The sequence below is a fragment of the Pogona vitticeps genome, chromosome 10, assembly GCF_051106095.1.
Source record: "Pogona vitticeps strain Pit_001003342236 chromosome 10, PviZW2.1, whole genome shotgun sequence".
In the NCBI taxonomy this organism is placed as follows: domain Eukaryota; kingdom Metazoa; phylum Chordata; class Lepidosauria; order Squamata; family Agamidae; genus Pogona; species Pogona vitticeps.
The window spans coordinates 1,231,578-1,258,766 of record NC_135792.1 but is presented as its reverse complement, the minus strand read 5'-3'; the positions used below and the strand labels follow the sequence as shown (position 1 = coordinate 1,258,766).

The window sequence follows — 27,189 nt, the reverse complement described above, 5'->3', positions numbered from 1 at the left end:
GGTTTCTTTAGAAGCCCAACTAGGCAAGAGAGCAATAAAGGAACACATTGAAAAATGTGTGACTCCCTCATTTCATGTTCATTTTTCTTCCTATTAAGCAAAACCCACTATAGGCATAATTACCCATGCAGCATGGGCACACCAGAAGGGTGTTCCTATGCTCCTTTCTTTCCCCCAAAAGACTCAAGTCACCAACCAAGCCCTGCTTCTATGTTACGGATTAAGCACATCTGCTCACCTGACCAACGTGCTGCAGCAAAGACAGCTCCTTCAGCAGTAAAAACCAGAATATAATTAAAAAACAGACAAAATGTAATTTAAAAAAACCCAAAATTGGACAAAAGTTCCCTTCACATTCCTTGGTGACTTTCTGGACTGAAGAGGCAAGATGAAAAGGAACTCAACTCATCAGTCAGAAGCCTATTGTTGTTAGAAATGCCACCAGGAGAAAATTAGTGGATCTTCAGGCGGGGATCGCATGGAGAGCTACATACTGCTGCCGTGACCTTCCAGGGTGTAGTCACTTCCTGCCCTCAAACTTTGTTTCAAAACTCTTACTTTTGTGCAATGAAAATAAAAATAAAGGGAAGTTGTAAGATGACTGGCCCGATGCGGCTGCTCCAGATAGAACCCCCAAAAGCTGAGCTGTCCTGTGTCTATTCAAGGCAGAGTTAAGACTGGCCATAGGGGTTTCCCAAGAGAAAAGAGAGGATTGAGCAATGTGGTGGATTATGCTCTGTCGACCAAAAGGAAGAGTTCGCTTTCATGCTTAGTCCGCACTTCTACGAACTAAGAAAGTATTTTACACGTTTCTTCTGTTGCCTTAATTTCTGGGACCAGTCAACCAAGCTCTGCACCCAGCGAAAGGGAGCCCCTAGAAAATGCAGAGGAAACCAACGAGAAACTTCCACTTGCTTGCTACCCTTTCTGGCCCACCCACAGCAATGTGAGCAGCCTGGTCTGGCCCAGCCACCGGAAGCAGATGTGTGTTTGTCTGTCTGTCTGTCTGTAGGAACAAGAGGGGAGATTGTGAAAGGGCCGTGCTTCTGCGGCAGAATCCCCAGCTCCTGCTCCACCTCCCTCCCTTTCTGTTCTGACGCAAGACGGCACCCACACGGCTCCAAATCTATCCTCATTTATTGACAAGCTCTGAGGCAACAGTTTATTTCTTTTTCTCCACATCCTGCTCTGCAGCTTCCTTGGCTCGTTTAGCCCGGATGCCGAAGAGCCGAGCGTTCGCCCGGGCCATGCGCAGGCTGGCGAAGGCCTTGAAGTTCTTCTCTTCCTCCGTGATGACCCGGGCCTTCTCTTTTTTGTAGACCTGGGGAGGCAAGAACCCAACAGTTACTCACACAGAAGAGCGGCCCTTCCTGATCGCTCCCTGTCTACGTCCGATTTGCTGGCACCAAAAACACCGCCCAGCTGGCTGATGCCGGTTCAGATCTGCCTGTCCTGCTCCGACGGGTCACACTTTCCGGAAAGAGTCTACTTTGAGAAGGGCAAGAAACAGACGAGATTCCAAGCAGAGCTGCTCTCCTTGCCCAGAAGGGATTTTTGTCACAGCTGTGAGCAATTTTCAGGGTGCCCTAGCCAAGGCAGAAAAACTTTCTGGCCTACAAAGGATGAATCACATTCCTCTGGGCCACGTCTAGCCTTGTAGCCACTTGCAGCTTCCAGAAAAGCCCCCGCCGCCCTATACGGCCCCATTTCCACTGAAGACTCCTGGTGGAGGGACAGACCATTCCTAGCCCACTGTTTTGGGGAAGTGAACTGCAGGCAGGCTAAAGGAAGGCTCTCAGGGGACCCATTTTGTAAGATAACCGATAGCAGACTCGCCTTACTCTCAGCCAGGAGAGTTCACAGGGATGAATTCTGGGAGCCACAATCCAACATCTGAGAGCTAAAGGTGGAGAACCAGCAGGCTTCATCCCCTTTATGCTTGCCGTTCAACAGGCTGCTTCCCCAAAGCAGCTCCCTTTTACATGTACATCATAGGCCACCTTCCTCCCTAGATACTTCGTGCGTTTTTCCATTTTAAAGTATTAAAAGAGACAGCACCAAATCCCCAGAACCAAGTCCTCCCAAGTGAATTATGCGTCTCTTCCAGAGCTGATGGTATGAGCTCATGACTGGTGTTCCTTCCCTTATCGCCCCCCCGCCCCCGGCTATTCAGAAACCTTGTGCTGATCCAAGGAAGGAGATAATCCAATATTTCAATGTAAGGGACAAAACATGGAATCCCTAAATCCAGAAACAGAAACTGCTGAACCTCTGTGGTGTGAAGTCAGGCCAAAGTGCGTTCCTGAGATAGTTCCACGAGAGAACGGACCTCTTCTGGCTTTGCTACAGGAGGGCCCTTTCCACAAGGCCCGCTGACTGTACGTATGCACAGGTTAACATTCCAACACTGCTGGAAAAGGGCTGCCGGATGGATTCCAGGTCAACACCCCCCCTCCCTGCCTCAGATATTCAGGGCTGGAGTACGCCTTGCTACACAATGGCCAACAGGTTTTTAGTCTGGACCGTCCGCCTGGGTTCTGCAATGCTCCAAAGCCAGCGGCAAGAAGTCAAACACACCACAAGGACGCATCCCATTGGGCCTCAAATTAAAAAACAACATTGGCTATTGAAGCGCAAATTCAAGGAACAATGCCATCAAAAACAAGCAATCCGCTTTCTCTCAAAAGATGCAAAGCATCAAACAGCTTGAGCTAGCTGGATCTAAACCTGAGCAAATGTTCCTAGAGAGCTCTCACTTACATTCTTGATGGGCATAACTGGACCGGAGAGCTGAGTGGCCATCTTGAGCTCTTCTGCCTGGGGAAAGAAAGAAAGAAAGAAAAATTTACAGCAGCATTTCACAGTGAATTGCTTATTCCTTCCCAACTCCAGACAGCAAGGAAAAGGCAGGAAGAGTTGCCGAATTACATCGCGGAGCTGCTGGCGTATGTTTTTGGGATTTCTCCAAAGGAACGAGACAAGCTGCAAGGCTGAGTTAAGACCCAGAGCCCCAAAGTTCCCACCCTCCCAACGCCAGCCCGTGTTTTAAGTATCGCTGTGCCTTTGGGGCCCTCTTCTCGCCAAGGCAGCCAGAAACATGGTTGTTAACACCAAAATGAGATGATTCAGATGCAAGTACGTGGGAAGTTGTGGCAACCCAAGAAAAAAGAATGTGAGAAAAGCACACAAAGCTATGGCTGAACGCAACCACGCTTGATGCGGAATGTACTGTGCTTTATTGGCAGAGCCTTCCTGCCTGCTCAGAAACCGAGCCTTCCCTCCCTGCTGCTCTCGCCTACAACTTACAGTGCTGTCCCCTTTCTTGGGGGCTGACGGTCTCCGCGGGAATAGGATGAGCTTGGAGCGATACTCCTTCAGCCGCTGCACATTGGCCTGCAGAGCTTCCGTGGACCGGTTACGACGCCTGGGATCCACTGCAATACCGATGGTCCGGGCAAACTTCTTGTGGATCCCAGCCATCTACGGAAAGGGGGTGAGTAACACAAGGTTCAAGTAAAAGCAAGTCACACCACCCTGTCACCACAGCAGAGGAACAACAGTCATCAGCTGGAAAAGGGTTCAAAACTCCGTCATCATGGGAATTGCAGAGATTCCAGAGACGGTGTCATCACCTGACCGCAAAGACCAAAAAAAATCTCAACAAGCAGCTTGTGTGAAGGGCTGAGGAGAGGTTGGCTCTGGCAGAATTCCAAGACCCTATGGACTACTAAGTAATGTTTTCAGCACCTAAACAGCAATGTCAGGAGAGAGATACAGTGGTGTCTCGCTTGACAATGTCAATTCGTTCCAGTGAAATCGTTGTAAGCGAAAGCATCGTAAAGCGAAATAAAAAAGCCCATTGAAATGCATTGAAACTTGTTCAATGCGTTCCAATCTGCTGAAAACTCACCGTCCAGCGAAGATCCACCATGGGGCGGCCATTTTTGGGTGCCTGTATAGCAAAAAATGGCACCTAAAATCAACGGGGAGCCATTTCGTACACCCAGTGGCCATTTTGAAACCTGACAACCAGCTGTTTTTAGATTGTTGTAATGCGAAAATCGGTTCCTGAGGCAGGGAACCGATCGTGAAGTGGATTTTCCCATTTAAACCATCGTTTTGCAATCCCTTTTGGGATCGCAAAAACTGAATCGTCAAGCAATTTCCTCGTTAAGCGAGGCAATCGTTAAGCAAGGTACCACTGTAACCTAGAAGGATAATTATTACCTTTCAAAGGGACAATCATCATGGAAGGGCATTTTGGGAGGCACCATTTCCTCTCAGAGCAAAGCTGCTGTTTGCGATAAGGCCACCACCAACAGAAAGGCTTAAACCATTTCCTTTCGTACATTCCCTAAAACATAGGTGGGCAGCTTGGATGGAGGCCCTGGGCCCTCATTTTCCAGGACTGAACAGATCCCACCCCAAAATTACAAAACCCCATCAAAAATAAATATGAAAGGAGCTGGTGGCCCAAGTCCCAGCTCTGAAAAGAATGTTCTGGGGCGTTAAATTGTGTTGGTGTGACCTCTTTAAAAGGTGAATCACCACCCCACAAGTACAAGAGGTACTTGACCCTTTGTTTTTTTCCAACAGAGAAATACGTGTGGATGAACTGGAGCCTTGGGGTCTGTATATACTATCAGGGTCAAATTTTGCTCAATATTGCACTAAAGTAAGACACGAGACCATCATGAATCTGCCCTGATGGAACCATTTGAATACTTAAATAAGAGACCCCTGCAAACCAACCTACTAAATTTCTGAAGACTTTAGCACCATGAATGCCCCCCCCAAGCAAAACAGCCCATTCTGTGGCCACCACAGTTCTTAAGATACCTGCTTCTTTAAAACTTACTTTCAGCTCCTCCAAGCTGAATCCTCTTCCAGCACGGACTTTTGTGTGGTATCTTACAGTGGGGCATCTGACTATGGGTCTGATTGGTCCAGATACCGGACGGGGAGCGATACGGCGAGCTTTAGCCTGACGGGCCTTCCTCCTAAAAGAAGAAAACAGCAGAGAAGGGGCGTGAGAAGACAACAACCACCCAAACTATCCAGCCCCCAAAGCCAGCCATTCTTCGACTCCCTTGGAGACAAAGCTTGGGATGAGGACTAAAAGACAGCCATCAGAGTACATGGGTTCAAGGGATCATCAAAGAGGTACAGCGATTCCGGAGAATTTTCATCATCTGGCTGAAGCACTGATGTGTAGCAAGCCTAGTGGAGAAGCCCTGAATCGCAACAGTTGTGGCTTGCTAGCCATGTGCATTAGCTACACACCACCTGTCGCTTGCTGAAAATCTCAGGCACAGAGCACAGAACGCCTCACCTGCGGATCTTCCTGGCAGGCTGGTTGAACCATGTGGCCACCCGCCTCTGCCAATCCTTGTGGAAGTGGGGCTTCAGGATCATGCCATTTCGACTGGGCGCCATGGTGACTTAGGTCCCTAGAAAACCAAAAAGCCTGAATGGGTTAAGGCATCAACAATGCTTCCTGGCACTCAAAATCTCTTATTCACATTTGCAAAAGCAAAGAATTCTCTGAAGAGACACAAAATGGTATCCCAGATGCTGTCCTGGGCCTTCTGTGTCCAAAAAACAAAGAGCTGTTGTAATTTCCTCCAATAATTTCCCCACTGGGCTGACATAGCTTTGCCAAAACCCTAACCCTGGACTTTTGGATTTACCATATTACCCCACAGCCAGAGAACCCGTAAGATATATCCTAGTCTTTTCACAAAGATGAGATTCTGAATAACGCCCATCATCTGGGAGACAATCCTTCCTAAGCGCCTGCATCCGCTACACCTTCCAAATGCACAGCTAGAAAAGACTTGAGGCTCCTTGGCAAGTGACCTGGGACTTGCACGCTCTGAGCATGGATCAAGTATCATCCCTGGGGTAAAAACTTTCGGTTCATTTTGGCCAAATATGCTAACTGACCACAACCTTCTCGCATCTCAGGCCCTTCCTAGTCCTTTGTTGACCCCCCCCCTTTCTGTCCGGGGCTTTCTGCATGGGGTCTCTCCCCTTAAGCCTTTCCAGGCATCTTGACTTCATCAGCGGCCCCTTCCCTCCCAAGCTGCTTCCTCCTCCTCCTCCTCCTCGTTGCTCTCTCTGGTGCTCCCTTTTTCCAGGGAGCTTTTCTGACTTTTTGGGGCCGACCCCCAGGCTTCCTTCCCACAACGCCACAAAGAAGGGCGATGTAGAGCCAGAAAGCAGCCCCCGCAGACAAGAAATGCACTCTGTACCGGCTCAGGGGCTACAGAGAACAACCCCCTCTCTCCCACACATAGACACACACACACACACAACACACACAGCCAGGCCAAGCAGGGCCTCCTCTGGCTACTCTCTGAGCCTGCACCCCCCCCTCCCAAAATCAGCCATGAGAGAAGAGGCAGGCCAAGGCTGGCACCCCTCTCCTTCCCCCCCCCCGAAGAGGGCCGACAACCCCCCCCCAGGGCCAGACCAGGGCCGGGGGGGGGGCGAGGAACGGCCTTCGCCTCCTGCGGCAAAAGCAGCGAGGAGGCTCTTCGGACCCCCCCAACTCAGTGAGGCTCCAAAGTTTGAAGGCTTAGGACTACAGTTCCCAGAATCCCCGGCCAACGCGGATCCTGTAGTCCAACACACCTAGCTCCTCACAACCGCCCCCCCCCTCCGCTGCTGCAAGCCCTGCGGGGGGTGAACGAGCCCCCCCCCCCCAAAAAGCCCACGAAATCCTCCCTTCGCCTGCCCGGCTCCAGCCACCCAGGGAGGCCCGCGAGGGCGAAGAGCCTCCCGCCGCCGCCGCCCACCTCCAGGCCCCCGGTCTCCTCCGCAGGGGCCTCGGGCCCCGCCTGCCCCTCTCCGGCCTCGCCTGCCGTCCCGGAGGGGAAGGATGGCGGCGGATAGCCCGCCCGAGACTCCGCCAGCGCCAAGACTCACCTCCCGCCAGGGAAAATGGCCGGCCGGAAAAAGAAAGAGGAGCCGCCAAGGACGCCGGGAAGGGCTTTAGTGGCCCGGATGGGGAAACCGCCGCGGTCCGCCCTCGACCAATCAGAGAACAGAGGCCGCCGCGCCGGCGTCAGCTGCCGTGAGCAACACGCGGCGCTTGCCATGAGCAAAGATGGAGCCCTACTTAAAGAGACCGCGCTCCGAAAGCCCCCTTGGGCCGTCAAAGGCAAGCTGCCTGTCGGAAAGCGAAGCTGGTGAGCCAGCGCGGACGTTCTCCTTCGCTTCATCTGCTCCCGAGGCCAGACTAAGGCAGCCAGAATAGCAGCTCTGTGCCGTCTTCGGGCGAATCAGGTGTTTCATCGGGCATCGGCCTTTGTGGACTTCAGCTCACTTTTACAAGCTAACCCAGGCTAGAGAGGCTTCAGAGATTTGCAGAGCAACGAAAGGAACTTTGCCAGTAGCGGCTGAGAAGCAACACCCCTGGACTCCTTAGCTCCTGCCTCTTGCTTGTGGGCTTTGCAGCCACACCCGATGGTTCGCGGTGGGATGATGGCACAGATGCCTTGCTTTCCTCCAGCACATACCTTCGGGGAAGCCTACCACTGACTGCCTGTCAGGGAGGCACCCCGGATGGAGAGCAGCTGCTTTCAGGTCCCATAACTGGTCAGCTGGTTGGCCCACCTGGAGGGGGCAAAGCTTCTGGGGACCGCTTGGCTTTCATGGGTCAAGGTGGAAGGCGAGCTAAAGGCAGACAGGGACCCACTGAGTGGCCCATTTGGGAGTCACTGAAGGCCTCTGAAATTTCCTTTCACGAGCTAAGTCGGAGAGGCCTCCTGCTTTATGTTGGCAGGACAAACTGCCCAGGGCTGGTCCTGAGACATTCCCCCCCCCCCCCAGTGACACTTCGAATCCACACAGGTTTCTGCAAAAGCCTTCTTGAGCTCCTTGGCTCTTGCGGCCAACAATGGCCAGATGAAATTTAAGGCACCACCACCACCCCTCACTTCTAACCCGTTACCCGCCCCTCCTCTCCCGGAAGGAGGAGACAAAGCAAGTCCGGGTCCCTTTTGCTCTCTCAGGCCAGGGCCTTCCTACCCACGGCTCTTCTGGACATTGGAAAAGAGAAGGAGGCAACTGCAGGAATAACTGTCTGTAAAGGGCACCCATTACGGTCAAGAGTTCTTCTCCCCGGGCCGTGATCATGGGCCACGGTTGGCCAGGGAGGAAACAGGCCCGGAAAGGTAGACGCCGAGGTCGCAGTCAGACTTTTGCAACAAACACCTTTGTATTTGTATCAGGTGGACAACCCGCAAGTTCCTTGTTAAAAGACCTGGGAACAGCAGCTACCGCATACTGTGCTGGATGCTCAGCCTGTCACAAACACGTTCAAGACTAGGGTACTTGCTACAGAGGCAGAAGGACAGGTGGGAAGCCCCCGGGAGAGAGACGTCAGAGGGGAACACGGTGGCCGGGAGCGGCTGCCCTGGAGCCTCAAAAGAAAAAGGTGGAAAAGGGCAGGCAGGCTCCCTGGGCTACGACAGAACCTGAGGAGGCAGGAGCAGTTTTCAAACTTTATTTTCTTTACAGACAGGATCCCAAAGAAAGAGGGGGGGGCATCTCCCCTCTAAGCAAATCAAGCACCCAGAGAAGACCATGACCTAGAACAATTCATCAACATCTCCACTCCTAAATTGCTTTCAAGGTGCTCTTGCTACAGAGGCCAAAGCATCTATTGCCCCCCCCTTCCCATGTGCTGAATCAGAATGATTTTAAGAGTGCCTAGTGGGTGGGGACTGGGCATCCCACAACCATTGCAGCCACCATGGTTCAGGGACTGGATCAGCAGCAGCAGGCCCCACATAGCCATCACCGTCACCACTTAACGCACCACTAGGTGGCGCAGAAGAACCGCCAACCAAAAACCTGCCAAAGGACAGAAGGGAGAGAGCTGCTTATTTTGGGGGGGGGGGGGGGGAGGGAGAGATACTCACCCCTTGGAAATCCATTGCTGGGACCCTCCCGCTCCCAGCAAAATGAACAACACCTGCAATGCTGAAGTTAATGAAAGGGGGGGGGGCGCCGGCAAAGGAATGAGCCTCCAACCAAGCACAAGGGTGTGTTTGTGCATGTGCACTGTCTGAAGGGGCTGCCTGAGAAATTAATTGTTGGCAGGAGGAAAATCTGGACCAGGGTTGTTTGGGGATACAGACCATAATCCTCCTGGAAATAATCCACAGGAAGGTGGGGGTGGTGAAACAGAATAAGGGAGATAATAAGGCAAAACTGTCTCCTCTCTCCTTTAACTCTCCCTCTCTCTAACAGACACATACAGAGAGAGAGAGAGAGAGAGAGAGAGAGAACACCATGGTAGTTGCCTGGCAGGGGACAGGCCACCCATTCCCCTCCTCCTCCTCCTCCTGACCACAAGATGCAGGTTTGTGGCAAGTCTTCCAGATTCTCCAAAAGGCTCATGGGCTTTCCTCCCTCCTCCCCCCCCCCATCTGTGACGTGAGCCCCACCCATACAGCCTGTCCCTGGGCTTTACCATCCGAGCCCCGACTGACCCAACTCCCAGGAACTCTGAAGCTCCAAAACGTATGACAGACTAGCCCCCTCTTCCACAGCCGCCTTAAAAAGAGAGAGGGGAAAGGTGTATTTGGGGACGATGGCCACAGACCCAGATGCGTGACGGCCTTTGTGCGTGCACACACACACACACACACACACAAGAAAAGCCTTTCTTGCCCCTTTTTTTGAAGCCAGGTCCAGGTGGCGGGACCTGAGCAGAGCAGCAGAGCTTTTCCGCAACACCGTCTGTTCATCAGAGAACGAACCCCTCCCTTCCCTTCTTGGCTTCCGCCCTGTCGCCAGGCTTCAAATGGGCCTCAGGTTGGCTTCCTCTTCTTCCTCTGGACCCCGGGGTGGTTGGGGCGGCTCCTCCTCCTCCACATTCTGCCTGTCGCGCTCGGCTTCGATCCAGCTCAGAGGGATGATCATTTTCTTGGGCCCGTGCGGAGGTGGCCCAATCAGGGCCTCAATGTCGTCGTAGTTGATGACTTCTTTCTCCAGGAGGGCATGAGCCAGCTAGGCAAGGGTAGGAGAGGCAGCAGAAGATGAGGGGAGGTTGCTAGGCCCGTGCACACGCACACAGACCCCGCCCCCCCTCAGTCTGCCAAGCATCATGGGACAGGAGGTGCACCGACCGCTCAGGCTCCCGGAGGCGGAAGCAGAGGCCACATCCCTACAAGACCAAGTGCATCAAGGAAAAGGCAGCTGCAGGTGCACAGCTTTTGGTGAATCAACTGCATCGCACATCAAGCGCATTTTACACAGTGGTGTCTGTGCGTGCGCACCTATACGTCACCCCTGCACGTCTCCACCCTCATAGAAAGGGAGAGTCCGAAGACAGACCCTGGGCACGGTCACATCAGGGTTCCCGCCCCGACCCCTGGAGCAAATGGCTTGCCTTGTCTACAACTCCCGGGGCCTCCTCCTTTCCTCTCCTGGTCTCTCTTGGCCAGGAAACACGCCAAAGCCCACCTCAGGGTTATGGAAGGAGGAGGAAGGGGCCTAAACGGAGCCCGGTAACATCATAGAGGAAGGAAGTGCTCCAGCCATGACGTGGCTTGTTCCCTTCATTAGCTCCCTAAAGAGTAGACATCCTATGTTTCTTGAATTGTGCCGTCTTCAAGGAACCTGGAGCAGCTTTCTTTGCATAACAGGGAGCATAAAAGGCTGGCTGAGCGGAAGGGGAGCCACTTCCTCCCACGCTGCAACTGAGCCTGAACGACGGCACAGAGATCTGAGCCCGGACTCTTCTGGCTCCCCCTTGAACCCTCCTGCGCAAAACCAAGACTTACCGTCTTCAGTTTGTCTCGATGCTCCAGGAGCAGCGCCTCTGTGCGTCGGTAGGCCTGGGCCACCAGCATCTTTGCTTCCTGGAAAGGAAACAAAAGGCCAAAGGCCACCACACACAAAATAAAAATGGACAGCAACAAAGAGAGGCTGATGAAGACAAAGAGTCTGAGGAAAACGAGGAAGAGGCATCGCAGCAAAACAAATGCGTGGGGTCTTGCCGCCTTTTGTTCCACACCTCCCGATCCCGCCGCGAGACCCGCTTGCCCCAGTTCATCTTCACCTCACCCATGAAGAGTAAGACAAGCCAACAACAGCAACCTCTCCTTGGACGGGAGGTGCCCACATTGCCCGCGTTCTCCCAGGTCTGGGGTGAGATCCTTCTCCCGGTACCCGCTGCTGTCTTCCTCCCTGGGCAGCCACAGCAGATCTTGAGCAGCCGTCAAGACTGTGGTTTTCCTCTGTAGCTTCTCCCCAGAACTTACATGGTCCATCATCTGTTGGAGTCCATGGCTGAAGGGACGGCGCCCGATCTCTGGGGCACTGTCTCCATCTGGGAAGGACAGGTTGCCGACACTGGGAATCATCCCGTATTGCTTCACCATCGAATAGGCTATCTTGGTGACCTTCCTCAAGTCATCCTGTGCCCCTGAAACCAGAAAGGAAAAGGGGGGGGGGAAGAAGAAGACAAAAGCAGGGGGAAAGTGACGTGTGTACAATACCCACACCTCATGGGGGTGACAGCAAACGAAAGGGCCAGAAGGGAGGCCATGAAGGGGAAGCAGCTCCCTTTTCTGTCGGGCTCACCTGTTGTGACTTTGTTGAAAGTGATGGCTTCTGAGACTCTCCCTCCCAAAGCCATGCACATCCGCTCAAAGAGTTGATCCTTGGTGAAAAGGTACTGCTCCTTGGGCAGGATCTGGGCGAAGCCCAAGGCAGCATTGGTGCGAGGCGCAATCGAAACCTGGGGGCACCGAATGAGAAGCGCCACTTACTGCAGAGAACCGAGGACTCCTTCCCCCCTCGCCCCCATTCCCAGGCTGGCTGATCCAAGCGCAGGGCCGAGGGCGCTGCTCTACCTTCATGACCGCTTCAGTGTGCTCCAACAGCCACCCCACCAACGCGTGGCCCGACTCGTGAAACGCCACCACCCTCCGCTCCTCCTGGGACAGGGTCTTGCTCTTTTTGGCCGTTCCTGAAAGGGTGGGAGAAAGAATAAACACCTTGCATTTCCCACTGTGCATGTCCTACGAGCTGCCACCCTTTGAATCGTGGCCGCTGCAAAAGGCAAGCACCTTGGCAGTGGCTCTGCCCTGACCCCTGCATGACCCCATGGCCCATGAGCACCAGCAGCGGCTCCCGAAAGTCAACTGCTCCCGAAAGAAAAGAAAACAGAGCCACGGGCAGGAGGCAGGGATGGGTTGTACCTTTATGGGGCCACTAAAAAACCTGAACAAACAGCAAGCGCTCAACATGAGTTCATCTTCCCCAGCTGGGCACCAAAATATGAGCGACAGGGCAGATGAAGGAGAGTTCCAAAAATTCTTGGCAGTTTTCCGTGCCTGTCTCAAAGGTGAATTTAAAATTCTCAAAGGTGAATTTAAAAAGTGTGACTGCCGAACAGCCTCGGGGGATGATGCTTCTTTTATCCACCACAGAAGCAGATCTGTTCCCTCCCAAGACTTTTTTGTTTTGGGCAAACTAAACTAAAGGCTGTGGCTTCCTTTACTGAGTTTGTTCATTCTCATGCTCGATCTTGCTCTTTCCCCCGATGCCTTCAAGTTTTGTTTTTCCAGGTGCATGATCCATCTAAAGTGACTGCTCTGTAACGAAGCAAGACCGAGGCCCCTTTGACTTGGTTCAATGCAAGCGCGCAATGCGGCTCTGAAAGGAGGCTTACCAGCAATGACCCTCTCCACGGCATACTCAAAATTAAAGGTATGGACTGATTTGCGACCCTCCCTTGCAGCATGGAGGGCTGCCTCGTTACAGATGTTGGCAATGTCTGCTCCTACGGAGAGAATGACAGACATGTACACTTAGCTGTCCTTCGAGTCAAAGCACAGGAGGAAATCAAGAAGCCATGTGCCCCCCTGGTGCACCTCCACTCCCAGGAAGGATCCCTGCGTAGTATGGATGTCACGCAGGGCACTGTTAGTGGGAAGGCACACGACACGTGATGGGGAAACTGTGGAGTAGGTTGTATCTCCAGGTGGCTCTCAGCAAGAGAGCCAAACTGGATCAACTGCCAGGGGGAAGCAACCGACAGAACCTAGGCTGGGACCCTCTGAGTGCTCCTGGATTTCACTTCTGGCAAGAAGAGTCTGGCTAGCAACAAGAGGGCCGAGTGGTCATTTGACAAACAAGTTGCCTAGCGAAACCAGAGAAAAGCCCTCTCTGGTGGTGGCCAGGTGGCATCTGATCACCTGGTATTCTATAGCAGTTGAAAATTGACTTTTGACAACTGGGCGGAAGCAGGGACCCAGTCTCTCTCTTGCTCTCTCCCTCTCTCTCTGCGCAGCACTCCCCCCCCCCCAGATTTATTTTCTGTTAAATGGCCGAGAACCACCAGTCTGGCCTGGGGAACCCTTCCAGTGGAGGGTTATCCCCTGAAGAGCACACTCTGGCTACAATGTAGTTTGGGCTGCATTCAGACCCCAAGACAGGCTGTTCGGCCCCATGAAGCGGCTCCACGGGGAAAGCACGGGTTAATCCAGCGCAGCCTCAGCCCAGGAGAAGGGAAGCTGGGGGCCGGTACGGTCCACCGGACTCTTCTGACCCCAACCAGGCCAGTCTCTCCAGGGAGGAGAAGGAACAGCTGTTCCAAATTTGAGCGCGTGGGTGGTGTGGCGGGGCTGCCGAAACGAGCAAGGAGGAGACAGGAGGAGGGACACCACCAGGGGGAAGGAAGCGCACGTACGGCGCTCCACGGTCCTTGCACAAACAGGAAATCCAGAGCCTAGGGCTCCACAACTGGGTTCTGAGCAGAGCCTGAAAATGGCCAGGGGGCCCAGGAAAGGAGGCCCGCCTTTCTTCATCTACACCAAACAACTCTCTCTCTCTCTCTCTCTCTGTGTGTGTGTGTGACTGTACCAGTCAGGTTCAATGTTTTTGGAATCTAGCCATCTCCCTTTAGTGACTGCACTGATTTCCAACTACTGCATTTCCAGCACAACCAACCAGAAGCAGCTGCCGCCGCCACACCCTCCACCCCACAGAAATCTGGGTCACACATGCCATGCACAATTGTGTTTTTTCCCCCAGAGAGGTGAAACAAGAAACGGCTGGAAGCCCGACTGGTCGGTGGATCAACACGGGCCTCACTGGTCTTAGTCTGTGTGTCCTTTCCGTGCAGGGGAAGTGCAAGAGAGGGCACCTTCGGCCCTCCTTTCTCTCAGCAGGCACAACTGGTAGAACCGAGCAGCCCTGGGATGGAAACCACCTGGCAGGCCAGCCGCGAAGGACCAAGTGGACAGGGGAGTCTGCAAGTCACCCTCCCCCCCCACTCCGTGGCAGAAAATAAGGCAAGGCAAGGCGCTGCTCTCACTTACCACTGAACCCTGGAGTGAGCTCGGCCAAGCGTTGGGAGTAGAAACTGCTGGCCTGGGAGAGCTTCAGGCCCTTCAGGTGCTGCTCAAAGATCTCCCTCCTCTCCTGCAAAAAAGACCGGAAGAGGAGAGTGTGTGTGTGTGTGTGTGTGTGCGCGTGCATGCCGCCTTGCTCTCTAAAAGCACATGTGGGCAGAAAGGAGCCCCTTTGCTGGAGGAGCCTGCTCTGGTTTCCTCCACAGACACTGCATGTCTGTTGCCATAATCCTTGCACTCAGGTGGGGAAATGAGCCTCTGCAGAGGCTCCCCACCTCCCTGTCATTGGGAAGGAGCAGAGGAGCACGGGGGGGTGGTGGTGGTGGTGGTGGGAGCTAGCCGAGGTTGGCAGTGAGCCAGCCAGTGACTCATCCTGCTGGTTCAGGCGGTCCTGATTAAAGCTGTGGGTTCAGCTGCCAGGATTTCCTTCTGCTTCCTCCTTCAGCGGCAGCCGCATCGCTCCCTTTTCCGGTGCCAGATTGTATCAGAAATTTGAGGCATTTGAAAGCAAAAACCTGGAGCAGCAGGAGGACCGCGAAGCCCCAGGAGGAAAGAGAAGGAGAGGCTGGTGCTTTTGGAAAGAACGAGCCTCGCCTCCGTCCAGGGCCTGCGTCCTGCCTGAACCGACATCAGGATTTCTGAAGCACTGCAGAGGAAGGGAGAGGGGCAAAACCACGGGGGCCTCCCGTCCCTCAAAGCTCCCAACAGAGACCACAGAAGGCCGGCAGTTTGAGCTCTTTCAACTATAGGTCACCAGAACCAACCAGGCCAGACTTGACAGCTGCAGTGGGCAACTCACAGTCCTCCTTGCTGATGTTGCTGGCCTAGGAACATCCATCAGCCCTGACCCAGGGTAGCCGGCAGCAAAAAAAGGACGGGGTTGCCGTCCAGCAATTGCTCCACTTGTGCTCATGTGCAATCTGAAGACATGTTTGCTGAACCCTTCCTGAAACTGAGGTCCTGCCAAACCCCCAATGGAAACTTGCTTTTGGCAGGAGAGTGTCCCAGGCACCACAGACGAGTGGGAAACACCTGGACAACGGGAGCCTCTTCCCGCTGTGTCGAAGCCTTTGCCGCCCGGCGACATCTTGACTACGCTGCCTAAGGGAACCAGAGGTGGACCCAGGCCATACCTGCAGAGTAGGCAGATCAATAAAGATGTGACGGTCGAGCCTGCCCGGCCTCATAAGAGCGTTGTCCAGAATGTCTGCTCGGTTGGTAGAGGCCAGCACAATGACATGGTCGGAGGTCCCCATCCCTGTAAAGCCGAAACACAGGACAGCAAGAAGGCTTAATTAAAAAAACAAAAAAAGGAACTTGGCACAGGTCCAGGGAGTCACTCCTGCTTGCACACATGGTGGCCAAAGGAATGGCAGCTGCCTAGCAAACTCTTGGAGGTAAAATGGTGGCATAAGACTTCCCCTCTGCTTGGCCTCCTGAACCCTATTGGGCTGCAGAGCTGCAGCAGAGGGGTGGACAGAAGGCCATTGCTTCCCCCCCCCCCCCCGAAATGCACCCCAAAGTCCAGCCCAGGGGTTGGTTCAGCCTCTGGACATCTGGCCAGAGGCAGCCCGCCATGTCCTGAGCCTCCTTTCTGCTTCTTTTGGGGGTGCCGTTCCAAGGAGAAGGAAGCCCGGCTGAGTCCCACGTTGGCTCTACACTTCAAGAAGGGGGGGCAGAGAAACAAGGAAACAAAGAGATGAGCTATGACCTAGTCATGTGGGCTGAGCAGCTCCAACGGGATGATTAGCACAAGCTGAATGTTAGCTGCTTTGCTTGGGGGGTGGGGTGGGGGAAGCAGCCCTCCCAGAATAGATCCAACCACCAGCAGGTTCGGCCCTCCTACACACACCACGCGCCTTCTTACGTTCCATGCGGGCACACGGCTGGAGCGAGCCCTGGGAGCAAACTGCAGCAGGTTGAGCCCTGCTAATCCGGTGACCCTTGGCCAACCTCCTCTGCGGCTCCCCTCCCCCAGCCCTTTGGGTTTCAATGGGAAAGGCAGCATCACAGCATGTCCCAGGCAGATGGGCTGGCGGCAGGGGGGGGGGGGGGAGAAACGCGACTAGAGCAGCAAGACAGCAGCCGCGGAGCTGCCTCTCCTGACCACCGAGACACAAAGGGCCACACAAAAGGAAGCAGCACAGGGGCCTAACAGGAATCGCCCGTCTCTCTCTCTCTCTCTCAGCCTGCTCCACAGCATTTTGCTTGGGAGACGGACAGCCAGGTTACTCTGTATTCATCCAAATGGAAGGCAGCAGGTGGGGCAGGAAGACACTGCCCCTTGGGGCTCGCTGGCCGCAGGGAGAGCCCTGGGCCTCTTGCAGGGGGTTATTCAAACCCCTTGGCTTTTGGGGGGGGGGGGAAGCACCTGCTGCCAACCGACAGCATTCCAGCTCCAAGGCTGGGAAGAGCCCGCTGGAGACATGGGAATGGGAAACGGACAGGCTGTAGCAGAGGCCTCCTGAATAACACAGTGGTTCAGCCCCTCCGCCTGCTTACAGTGATGCCAGCAAGGCCATGGTCAACACAACAGACACCGCGGCTAGTCCTGTGGAGGGTGGGACAGGCCGGCTGCACTCTGGGCAGAATCCCGCCTCTCCTTCCTCTGAGGGCTTCCTCCGGAACTAACCAGGAGCGAAACAGAGGCAGCCGAAGCCTGGAGCCTCTGGTCCCTGGGCTTCCCCATGCAGGCGGGCCTTTGACATGCCCGGCTTTTGAAGGCTGCGTCCAACCCTATGGACTACGCCAGCAAGGCAGCCTCCCTTAAGGACACAGGCTGGGGAAGGCGCCTAGGAGCAGTGCAGCCCATCGTATTTATGGCGGCAGCACCGAAGGGAAAACAGTCAGCAAAGAACCACAAGACTCTGCTCCTCTGAGACAACAATGGTATCAAACTCAGTGGGACTTTCTATGGGGCAGCACAGTCAGCCTGAAGGCCAGGGGCCGGCAGACTCCTGCCAAGGGAGAAGCTTCCTCTCTCGCTTGTAAGCACACATGGGACGAAGCACAGAGGAAAGATTCGGAAGCCTGACGGGCAGGGGAGTCAAGGGTTCCCTGGAGGAGACATGGAAGCCTGAAACACGGACCGTCCATTTCTGCCAGCAGTTGATTCAGCGTCTGCTCTTCCTCGGTATTGGAGAAACCGGCAAAGTTGGTGGCGCGCTTCTTTCCGACGGCATCTATTTCGTCAATATAAACGATGCAAGGAGCCCGGGCCTGGGCTTCTTTGAAGAGGCTCCGCACACGAGCAGCCCCAAGACCTGCAGAAAGGCAACAGGGAAGGAAACAGCCGCAAAGCAGGGACTTCATCACATGCCTCCAGAGCCAGCTTCTGCTCTACAGGAATGCAGACCGTCAAGAGCCACAGGCCTCCTGTACAGTCCCTTCCTGCCAGGAACAGCTGAAAAGGGAGATGCAGGCAGCAAACCTCAGAGGAGGGGGAAAAGCTGCCTCTTCCCTCTCTCCGAGAACCCGGTCTTCTTCTCCCACTCTTACCTCCGATCACCTCCACGAACTCCGAGCCAGCCATGGCCAGGAAGGGCACCTGTGCCTCCGTCGCGACCGCTTTTGCCAACAGAGTCTTGCCACAGCCTGGCGGTCCAAGCAAGAGGGCACCTTTGGGCACTTTGGCGCCAAGCTGCAAGTATCGCTCTGGACTCTAGAATCACAAGACAGGGGGTTGGCTTTTGGGGGGTGGCGAAAGAGAGAGCTGCACACTCACGATGCATCGCTTATTGTCTCTCCCAGGGGACATTTTCACCGGATCCTCTTCCGGACAGAAAGTCTCTTTGGGCTCTCTTAGACAGGCTCTACTTAAGCATTCTGGGATAAACGCTCATCACTGAGGTCTTGAACACCTGCACCAAACATCCCGCTATGTTCCCAAACAAGGCCACACCACTCTCACCAGACTGAGCCTAAGCAAAATCAGGTCTGGCGGTCAGTCGTTGAGCGCTGGGGAATTCCAAGGATCTCCGGGTGGGGCTAGGAAAGATTCCTGCCGAGACCCCAATGACCCCATTAGCTGTAATAGCAATAAGTCAAGCAGACCAATGGCCTGGCTTGGAATAAGGGCGTCTCCTGGCATTCCTCTATAGTCTTACTAAAATAAGGGGATTCCATTGCTGGGACTCAAGGGTTGCCCAGCTTACCCTTCCCCTCCCTGTTTTTTAAAGGGCATTTGCTATTCTTACCTTCAGATAATCCACAAATTCTTTGACTTCCATTTTGGCCTCGTGCATTCCGGCTACATCCTTAAAACTGATCCCTTTCCCAGACTTGCCGTCCACGATAGTGAATCGAGCCATTTTCAGCTGGTTCTGTCAGAAGTGGGCGAAAGTGTGGGGAGAGAAGATGGGGGTCAGCTTAAGCAGGAAAAACAAACAAACAAGCAAGCTATGTCAGAGCCATGATTCTTCTGAGGCTGCAGGGAGAGTGATCGGACGCTGGGTCCGCCCCATGCCCTCCGACTTGACACACGGCACGCTCTTTAAGGGAGCAAGGGTCAGGATTCTCTTGACTCAGTTGCCCCCTTGAGCTCCATTTGAACAATCAGTAGCAAGCTGGAGGGAAGTGCCTGACGCCTGCCAGAGTCTCCCCAGGCAGACATTTAGAGGGTGATAAGAGTTTTCTAGAACCTCTGTCTTGCCTAATTATAGCTTAGCTAACTGGTCTCGTGACCAGGCCATCGAAATGGCAGGCCCATTCCAACCGAGCGCGCACAACTCCTTGGCTCTCGCTGCCTCCAGAAGGGATTTAGGGCAGGTCAGAGAGGGACCTCCAAAGCAGAAGAGGCACTGCCTTCTAGCCTCAGCAACAGGCAAGACAACCCTTTAGCTGAGCAGATTCCGCTTCACGGCTCATTATCCTACTCATGTTGGCTCTCAACTGAGGACGCATGCCTGGAAGTGGATGCATGAAAATGCCGGGGGGGGGGGCTGTGAATGGGCAGCACCCCCTCTCCCCACCTCAAGAAGGAGAAGAGTGAGCCTAGGGAGCTTCCACAGCCCTGAGGTCAAGAGTGCAGAAGGAGGCGGCTGGCAGGGGGACCTGCCTGGAGAACGCTTTTCTCTTCAGCCAGATGTTCCGGCCGATCACGTGAGGCCTCCACTGCCTCTTTCCTGGCAAGCACAGATCGCTTGTCTTTCCTCAGCTGACGGACCAGCAGGGGCTGGGCTGATGCTGAGAGGGGGGCATGTGACAGGAGGTAGGAAGGCCAGATCACAGCACAGTCCAAAAGCTTAGGCAGCATTAAGGACCGAAAAGTTATTTTGCTCAAAGCAAAGGATTTGCGTCCACGGCCGGCCGCAGGTGAGATTGGCTGGCCAGACAAAGGGGAAAAGAAATGCCATTCCCAGCTGCAAGTCATTAGTGAGTCCTGAAAACAGCAGAAAGAGCTGCCCTGCAGATTCCCTGCGCTCAGCCGCCCCAGCCCGGAGGGGAAAGGAGACAAGAGGGAGCATGGAGAGGGCCCAACCTCAGGCATGGCTGAACGCCCGTCCCTTGTCGACTTTGCTGGGGGTGGGGGAAGGAAGCCAGGCCCACCCTGGAAGGGCCCCGGAGGAACCAGAGGCTACTTACAAAGGCGCTGAAGCCTCCTCCCCTGGCTGCCATCCCAGACAGGCGAGACATGTACCACAGGAAGCTAAGGCCCAAGGCCGTCAGTCCCAACTTGAAGAGCGCGCTGTGAAGAAAGCAACAAGCCAGAGTCAGGTCTCGGCACCACCCTTCCGAGCCTCTGCGGAGGCAGCCGGTCCTGCCGAGGGCACCATCGCCTGCTCAGTCCTCTCAAGGGACATCATCAAAACACATAATAGGTGGAAAAATGGAAGAGGATGTGTCAGTCAGGGAGAGCAGGGGAAGGCGTTTGGGAGGATGGCAAGCATTGGGGGGAGCCCATTTAAAAGCAGCGTGTGTTGCTGGGCCACTCTTAGCCAATTTTTTTAAAGCACATGGGACTTTTTCAGTGCTCGCTTGAAACGCTGAAGGAAGCAACCCACCGCAGAATGCTCGCGGGCTGTTTGCCTTCATCCCAAAAGGGATCTTGTGCAAACCCTACTGACACAAACGAAGGACGCGTCCTGATGCTGCTGCTTCTCATGCACAACCTGGCCAAGCCAACCTGAGGCATGGTGTCCTCTAAAAGCAAAGCCCCCCCAGGCCCTCCCTGACCTTATGCACAGCCCACGGGGCAACGTCAGCAGGCGCTCACTGGACAAAGGCAGGAAAAGACGGACCCGGCAGGCGGAAGACCCGGAGATTGACAGGGGAACTTGTAATCCTTCAGGATACATGTGAGGTTTGGTATTCCTCTTATGTAAAAGGAACAAAGTGAAAAGACCGAGCATGGGACACCTCGCAGCAAAGAACAGGAGAGGGCCTTTCAAGGGGCTGGCGGAGCTGCACCCTCTCCACAGAGTTTCTTCACTGCAACTCATATAAAATCTGGCACGGACAGGCTGGAAGCTCAGGACTCAGCGGCTTTAGCTATTCAGTAGCTTTTGCAGCTAGCAGAGTTGGACTAGAATTTTACTCCCACCCACCCCTCAGTCCCTGCAATTCTGGAAAACAGCTGAAGGCTCCCGATACTGCTCTGAGGCCAGCTTTCAAGACAAGCACCACAGCCCAGGCTTGCTGAGTGCCCGACAGGCAACCATAGCAGAACAAAATCTACTCAATCCAAATCCATTCAACAGGGCAGTCAAAGCACATGCAACAGTGAAAATGGGTTTGTGGCTCCCGGGTTCTGTATTCTTCTTGGAGGGGTGGTTCCAAATTTGTCAGCGCATGGATAGGGTCAAATTAGTTGAAGGGACAGGACAGCGGACTGCCGCGACTCTGGTGCCTCTTCTTTTGGCTGCTAGAAATCAGCCAAGCCTTTTGTTTCTCTGAGAAATCACCCTACCTGGGCCAAGCTCCCCAGAACCATCCACTTCTCAGTATTTCACACTCAGAAGTCTTCCCAGCCTCTTCAGAAAGCCAGGACAGTCTTGGAGCAGAAAGGTTTGTAAACCTCCTCCTGTTCTTATTACTGGGGGACCTCATCCACCAGAGATGGCGAGACCCTGTAAAGTCACTTCTTCTTCTTCTTCTTTTTTTGGCAGACAAAAGTTGCTCGCTTTGGGAGCAGAACAACACTGCCTGCAGCAGCGTAAACAGACCCACGAAGAGAGTGGGCTCTTATTAGGGTTAAGAAGAAAAACACAAACACGTTTCCCCAGGCCAGGCATTTCTGCCTCCTTCAGAGGAGGCGTCTGTGCGCCTCCTAGCTGCTCTTCGAGGCCCGCTCTGACCTTACAGCTGCACAAAAAGCCTGCGCCTTCCTTGAAGCCCTTGTGACAAAAAATCTTGGGGCTTTGCCCAACCAAGCCGGCAAATTCAACAGTGGACACGTGTTCCTCTGTGACATTTTGGGTTCTGTTATTAAAACGGTTTCTGCTCAGCATGGGGCTGTGAGTCACCGTCTCTGCCTTAGGTACGGCTGTCAGCCGCTGCTTTAATGGGCAAAAGTGGGGAGTTTATCTCTATAAGCCAAAGATTTTAATATAAAATTTGTTTAATTCTTTTTTCAGCATTTATATATTTATTGTTTTTAGCCTTTAAATATTGTCCTTTTAATGATGTAAGCCGCCTTAGGTCCTTTTAAGGAGGAAGGCAGAGTAAAAAGATTTTAAATAAATAAATACGAAATACAGAGAATGCCATGTTGGGGGCCACCCAGGATGTAAGGACATAATGCCTTATGCCCATTGAGCACCTTGCCCATGGATAGGTGTCATCAGGTTCCCCCCTAGCCACCCGGCAATGCCCGCTGGGGAACAGACCTCTGCATTTTGTCACTAGAAATTGGTTTTGGAAGAAGCCTCCAACTCCCGAGGCAGTAAGTATCCTTCTGTCTGCTGGCCTTGACTGACTTGCTCCCTCCATGCAAACCAGATTGCCGCAATATAGAGGAGCACAATTCAGTTGTGGGGCAAGCAAGCCTGTTTCCTGGCTGGCCAAACCCAGGAACAGTCAGAGCTCAGCACAGAGGTTGAGGGGAGCCACAGGGAGGGAGGGAGGGAGGGAGGGAGGGAGGGAGGAAAGAAGGACACCCTTTGGGAGATGTTGGCAGAATGCCCACCTCCTCGATTACTCTTACTTTCCAAATAAGCTAATGCGCTTATAGGAGACAGGGATCCGGTCCTTGGGGTCAATGTTCAGCTCTTCCTCAGCCGCCCGCAACTTCTCTTCAAATTTGTCAATATTGGCCACCTGTAATCTGTACACTGGGGAAAACCTCTGGAGGAGACACACAGAATAACACAATAAGCAAGTCTGCACCACAACCATGCTAAATAGTTGTCTCTGTGAAAGGCTAGGACTCCACATTCTGAGTCCTGAGAGTGTTTTTAGCAGCAACTCCAAGGTCATCAGGATGAGTTGTAACAGAGAGTGGCTCAAATCTTGGAGCTTAAAGCTGAGCCAAATGAATTCATTAGCTGAAATCTTGTCCTGCAGTTCCACCTCTGTAACCAGAACAATGTTATCAACAGATGGCAGCTGATTAAAGACTTCTTTTTTCCAATTTAGGGGTGTGCATGGCTCACACGCAATGTGGCAAAGTTGCATGCATCCTAAAACTGCAAAAGCCTTTAATCAGCAGCCATGAGCCATGGCTGGTGATCTTAATCCAGCTGCGCTGGTGGATTCTGCCCAACAGGATTTCAGCCACCCTCAATAGTTTGACTTGATTACTACTTTGCAAAAGGTAATAATTGGGAAGAAGACCTTGTTTTTCAAGAACCATGTTTTGGATTTACTGCCCAACAGACTAACTCTGAACTCTTGCAACCTCTGGAGTTCCAAAAAGGGTTCCCCAAAGCAAGAGAGTTTCTGCTCAATGTAAGCATCGGCAGAGCTTTGGCTACCCTCTCAAAGCTCAAAAGCGTCTCTTCTTCCTCACTTACCAAAACTGGTCTGTGGAAGTTACTGTTTTATCTTGCCCTTTGAGCAGTTGCTTTAAAAGAAAGGGGGGGGGGGGGAGAAGAAGAAGAAGAAGACACTCACAGGCCGTCCAAAGACAACTGCCCCTGGATGCAAGTAGATTTCCACAAAATCGCCCTCTGGCACCACCTGAACTTGGTGGACTTCCCCTTTCGCCAGCATCTCGTTCACAAACTCATTCCAGGAGATGTTGTTCTTGCTGTAACTCAATTGGTTCAGCAGGACCATGATGAAAGCAATGATGAGGAGGATCCTTATGCGCTCCCCATACATCTGGTCTTCCTTCTCCCGGCGTCTCTTTTCCTCTGGAGAGGGGAAACAGAAGGGCACATCAAGATTAGCTTCACGAGCTGGAGAGCAGATGGATTCTGCCCCAAGCCATGGACCCCACCCCCCACCCCCAGCACCGTCTGCTTTTTGTTGCCTTTTCTCCCTAGGAAAGCTAAGCTGGGCTGGGCGAGGACAGCATCTGGTTTGCAGCACAATATGGCGTCACCCCCCCCCTTTCCAGGGACGAAATGAAGAGAGGCCAGGAGCAAGGTCACGCCGTGAGGCCGTGCGGAAAGGCCTGTTCCAAAGCAGGCCAACTACTTGGCGGTAGAGCAGGTTTAAGGCACTACCGACCTGGAGAGCCAGCCTGCACATTCACCGGAGAAGGGGCTATTTGTGACCTATCAACCAGGAAACATTTGCTCTGTTCAGCTCCAGTTCCCCACAATCGGTCAGTGAGCCAGACGAGTGGCTTCCATACAAGGCACAACTCATATTCCCCAAGAGGAAGAGCTGAGGAGGTGCGTCTCTCTCCCCCCACCGCCCCACCCCAACTGCCTTCGAATCATGAAGCTGAAAGAGGCCTATTCGCCTGGGTTAGAAGAGGGCTTCCTTACCATCATGACTACAGACAGAGAGTTCACAATACAACCTGGCAAATATTCTCTCAAACATGCTGAAAAGACTCTTATTCAAGTACTGCTGCTCTATTATTACTAACTGGAATCCATTGGCAGTGTGTGAGAGAGAATTAGACTTCGTTGCATGGAAAAAGACAGACTGCAGGCAGTAGTGGTCCCTGATGGCACATCTCCCCATCCTTACATATACGGAGAAGGTAGCAAAGACCTCCTCGCCACCCTTCCAAGTCCTTCTCCAGGCTGCGCTATAAAGCTGGAGGGGCCCCTGGAGCTGCAGACCCCACTGTTGTCCCATGGCCAGGTTTTTTTCAGCACAACTCTGGGAATCTGTCTTTTTCAATCCATTCAGAACTCAAATGGGAAAGATTAAAAAGGTTCCCAGGAGTCCGAGATGCTTTTCTCTTTTATGCCATGCATGCAGGGTGCCTTCCTCTCCTATCTGACCTTTACGTTCCAGAGGCTGCCCAAACCTACAAGCAGCACATTCTGTGATCAGGGCCGTTGATCCAAGCTCTCCAATAAAATATATGTTTTGTTGGGAGGAAAAACGCCTCCCAACAGCCCAGACTAGGCTGATTCACACATTGGTTCATAAATGCATTTATCAGCAAGCACCACCAGTTACAACCAATACGCACCAAAAAAATAAGGTCCAAAGATCCAACTGCACCCAGAGTCTGACGAGGCTGTCAAAGAGACACCTGGGGCCGTATTTCACTCACGTCTTGCTCTCTCTCCTAAGTTTCCAATGGCTTCTCTCGAGTGAAACCAGGTCTTTCAGATAAAGCTACTGTTTCTTCAACAACGGCAGCTTGGGAACCAGGCCCTCCCTTCTGCTCCTTTGTCCTCTTCACCCACCATGTCCCGGTTGTGTCTTATCGGGAAGGCCCAGCGATGGAAGAACGAGCAAATCCATCACAGGGTCGCAAGCCCGTGCCCGATATAAAGTTGCAGTGGAGAGGAAGCGACACACTTTTGAAGGAAACAGAAGCTTCTTTGGGCGGGGGTGTGTGTGTGTGTGTTGGATTTCCACAAACATAACAGAGTGCCAACACGTTCCAGTTGCAAGCAGTCCCAGATGCTGCCGCTTGCCGGCATGGGAAGGTGCGACCTAGAAGGAAGGATTCTTAAGGCAAATTCAGGGCTTCTCTCTAGGAATGAAGTCTTTATGGCAAGGCAGACAGCCTGTAAGCAGGGGACTTGCTGAACATCTGCAGCCCTGATCTTTCAGGATACCCCCCAAAGGAACCACACACAGACTTCTGGCCGACACAGATCTCCCCAGCAGACAGACTCATGGGCAGTTTTCAGAGAGCGCCAAATGAGGGCAGAGAATTTTTTGGCACAAAATGCTCATTCTATCGGACGAGGAACTCTGTGAGACTTGGAAGTTCAGCCCCATGTTTAAGTTACTGGTCGAGTCCATAAAAGGCCTCCTTCTCCTCTTCCTCCTTTGGACTTTCACAAAGTATGCCCCGCATATCAAGCTTGTAATCCCGCTGAGTCATCCACTATCCTTCTTCTCACAGGCAGGCTTAGGAAACAAGAAGAGCTCCCTGAGAAAGGGGTTTCTGGATTGCTTTCCAGTCTAGCCTGGCCCAGCGGCCACTTTGGATCCACACCCCCAAACCTCTTGGTCCTATCCATCTCTCTTGCTTTTTTTCTTCCCCTTTTTTGGGCAAGCCATGATCTCCTGTCACTGCCAGGAAATCCAGATCAGGTATTCCTCCTTCTCCGAGTGTCAGGGGCCATCAGAACAGACAAGATCTTTATGTTCCATTATCCAGCATAGAAGGCTTTCCTACCACCACCACCACAAGAGGCGACTAGAACTGAGGTTAATGCGGGAAGCTCCACAGCACAGAGGGGAGCCAAGTGAGGGGAGAGGCCTCTCCCTGCTCCGCATTTCGCTCGTCCCTCTTGACTGCTCAGAACCTCTGCCACCAAGCTCTGTCGGGCCACCAGCGGCAGAGACAGCCATTTTTATAAAGTGGCACCCCTCTCCAGAGCTGTAGAACGGCCACACTAAACACCCCATAAATAAGTCATATTCTAGCTGGAAGAGCCACTTACAGGCGGCAGCTGTGGGACTCACTGCTGCCTCGGGAAGCCTTCATGAAGAAATGATTTGCCATTAACCCCAAACCTGAACTCTGAGATTAAAAGCTTGCAAGGGCTGCAGTGACAGGCTGCAGAACTCTTTGTAAATAATTACTGCCGGGATGAGCTTTCCCCCGAAGATACAGGCAACAACGCTTCTGCCTCTCAAAATCAAGGGATGGCCTCCCCCACATGAGAGAGGAAAAGGCCCTGGAGTTCAGCAGGCCATGGTTTACACAAGCCGACCACCCCACACCTTCTGTTCAGGAGACTGGCCATATTGTGTGTAAACTTTCGGGCACCTGAAAACACAAGCGCTGCTCCTGGAGAGATCCTGTATCATCTCTACAACTTGCCCTGGCCAGTGGGTTTTTGCTTCCCAAAGAACTATCTTCTCCCTGTGCAGGAGAGGCAGGAAGGCAGCAAACAAGAGACCCATTCCTACTCTGATAGGAACTGCTGATCAGGTGAGCCAATACCACCTTTGGAACGGCCAGCTGAAGTGTCTCTTCCTCACCCCCATGCAGGATAGCACATCAAGATGATTTCCCCCACAAACTACCCCCCCCACCCCCCGGTTCCTTTTCATCCTTCGTTTCAGCTCCCCGGGCATGGCAGCTAACACAGAATCAGGAAGATGTAAATTCATATTCTGCCTTCACATAGCCTCCCCCTTCCTTAAAATGTCCAATCTATAAAATGTAAGGAAAAACAACAGTTGCCTCACTCGGCCTTTGTTAGAGAATGTGTAAGGGCTCATCGTTTCTTCATCTATGCTGTGCACAAAGAACAGCAAGAGCAGCTAGAAACTG

The 27,189-nt window shown here is 53.2% G+C and overlaps 2 protein-coding genes and 2 non-coding genes across 5 annotated transcripts in view; all 4 read right to left on the bottom strand.

Moving 5' to 3' along the window:
• Nucleotides 1-1,119: 1,119 nt before the first annotated feature.
• Nucleotides 1,120-7,051, bottom strand: RPL13 (ribosomal protein L13). The gene is made up of 6 exons (XM_020788244.3): nucleotides 6,931-7,051; nucleotides 5,333-5,450; nucleotides 4,859-5,000; nucleotides 3,307-3,480; nucleotides 2,761-2,817; nucleotides 1,120-1,321 (listed from the first exon to the last, which is right to left on the bottom strand). The coding sequence occupies exons 2-6, from the start codon at nucleotides 5,434-5,436 to the stop codon at nucleotides 1,163-1,165; spliced, it is 636 nt and encodes a 211-aa protein (XP_020643903.2). The 5' UTR covers nucleotides 5,437-5,450; nucleotides 6,931-7,051; the 3' UTR covers nucleotides 1,120-1,162.
• Nucleotides 3,546-3,631, bottom strand: LOC140702235 (small nucleolar RNA MBII-202). Its single transcript, XR_012081328.2, has one exon. It is a non-coding gene; the product is annotated as a small nucleolar RNA MBII-202 (small nucleolar RNA).
• LOC140702234 (small nucleolar RNA MBII-202) lies at nucleotides 5,111-5,191 on the bottom strand. The gene has a single exon (XR_012081327.1). It is a non-coding gene; the product is annotated as a small nucleolar RNA MBII-202 (small nucleolar RNA).
• Nucleotides 7,052-8,498: 1,447 nt separating the features above from the next.
• The window catches only part of SPG7 (SPG7 matrix AAA peptidase subunit, paraplegin), a 34,290-nt gene continuing 15,599 nt past the window's right edge, over nucleotides 8,499-27,189 (bottom strand). For both annotated transcript variants that reach the window (XM_020788243.3, XM_020788242.3), the window contains 14 exons: nucleotides 23,430-23,671; nucleotides 22,522-22,661; nucleotides 19,962-20,064; nucleotides 18,575-18,700; nucleotides 17,877-18,039; nucleotides 17,468-17,641; nucleotides 15,512-15,636; nucleotides 14,346-14,448; nucleotides 12,695-12,805; nucleotides 11,874-11,989; nucleotides 11,602-11,758; nucleotides 11,280-11,443; nucleotides 10,800-10,877; nucleotides 8,499-10,023 (listed from right to left, as the gene is read on the bottom strand). In XM_020788243.3, the coding sequence (XP_020643902.3) occupies nucleotides 9,814-10,023; nucleotides 10,800-10,877; nucleotides 11,280-11,443; nucleotides 11,602-11,758; nucleotides 11,874-11,989; nucleotides 12,695-12,805; nucleotides 14,346-14,448; nucleotides 15,512-15,636; nucleotides 17,468-17,641; nucleotides 17,877-18,039; nucleotides 18,575-18,700; nucleotides 19,962-20,064; nucleotides 22,522-22,661; nucleotides 23,430-23,671 (2,012 nt within the window). In that variant the 3' untranslated portion in view covers nucleotides 8,499-9,813. The remainder of the gene's footprint in view (nucleotides 10,024-10,799; nucleotides 10,878-11,279; nucleotides 11,444-11,601; nucleotides 11,759-11,873; nucleotides 11,990-12,694; nucleotides 12,806-14,345; nucleotides 14,449-15,511; nucleotides 15,637-17,467; nucleotides 17,642-17,876; nucleotides 18,040-18,574; nucleotides 18,701-19,961; nucleotides 20,065-22,521; nucleotides 22,662-23,429; nucleotides 23,672-27,189) is intronic.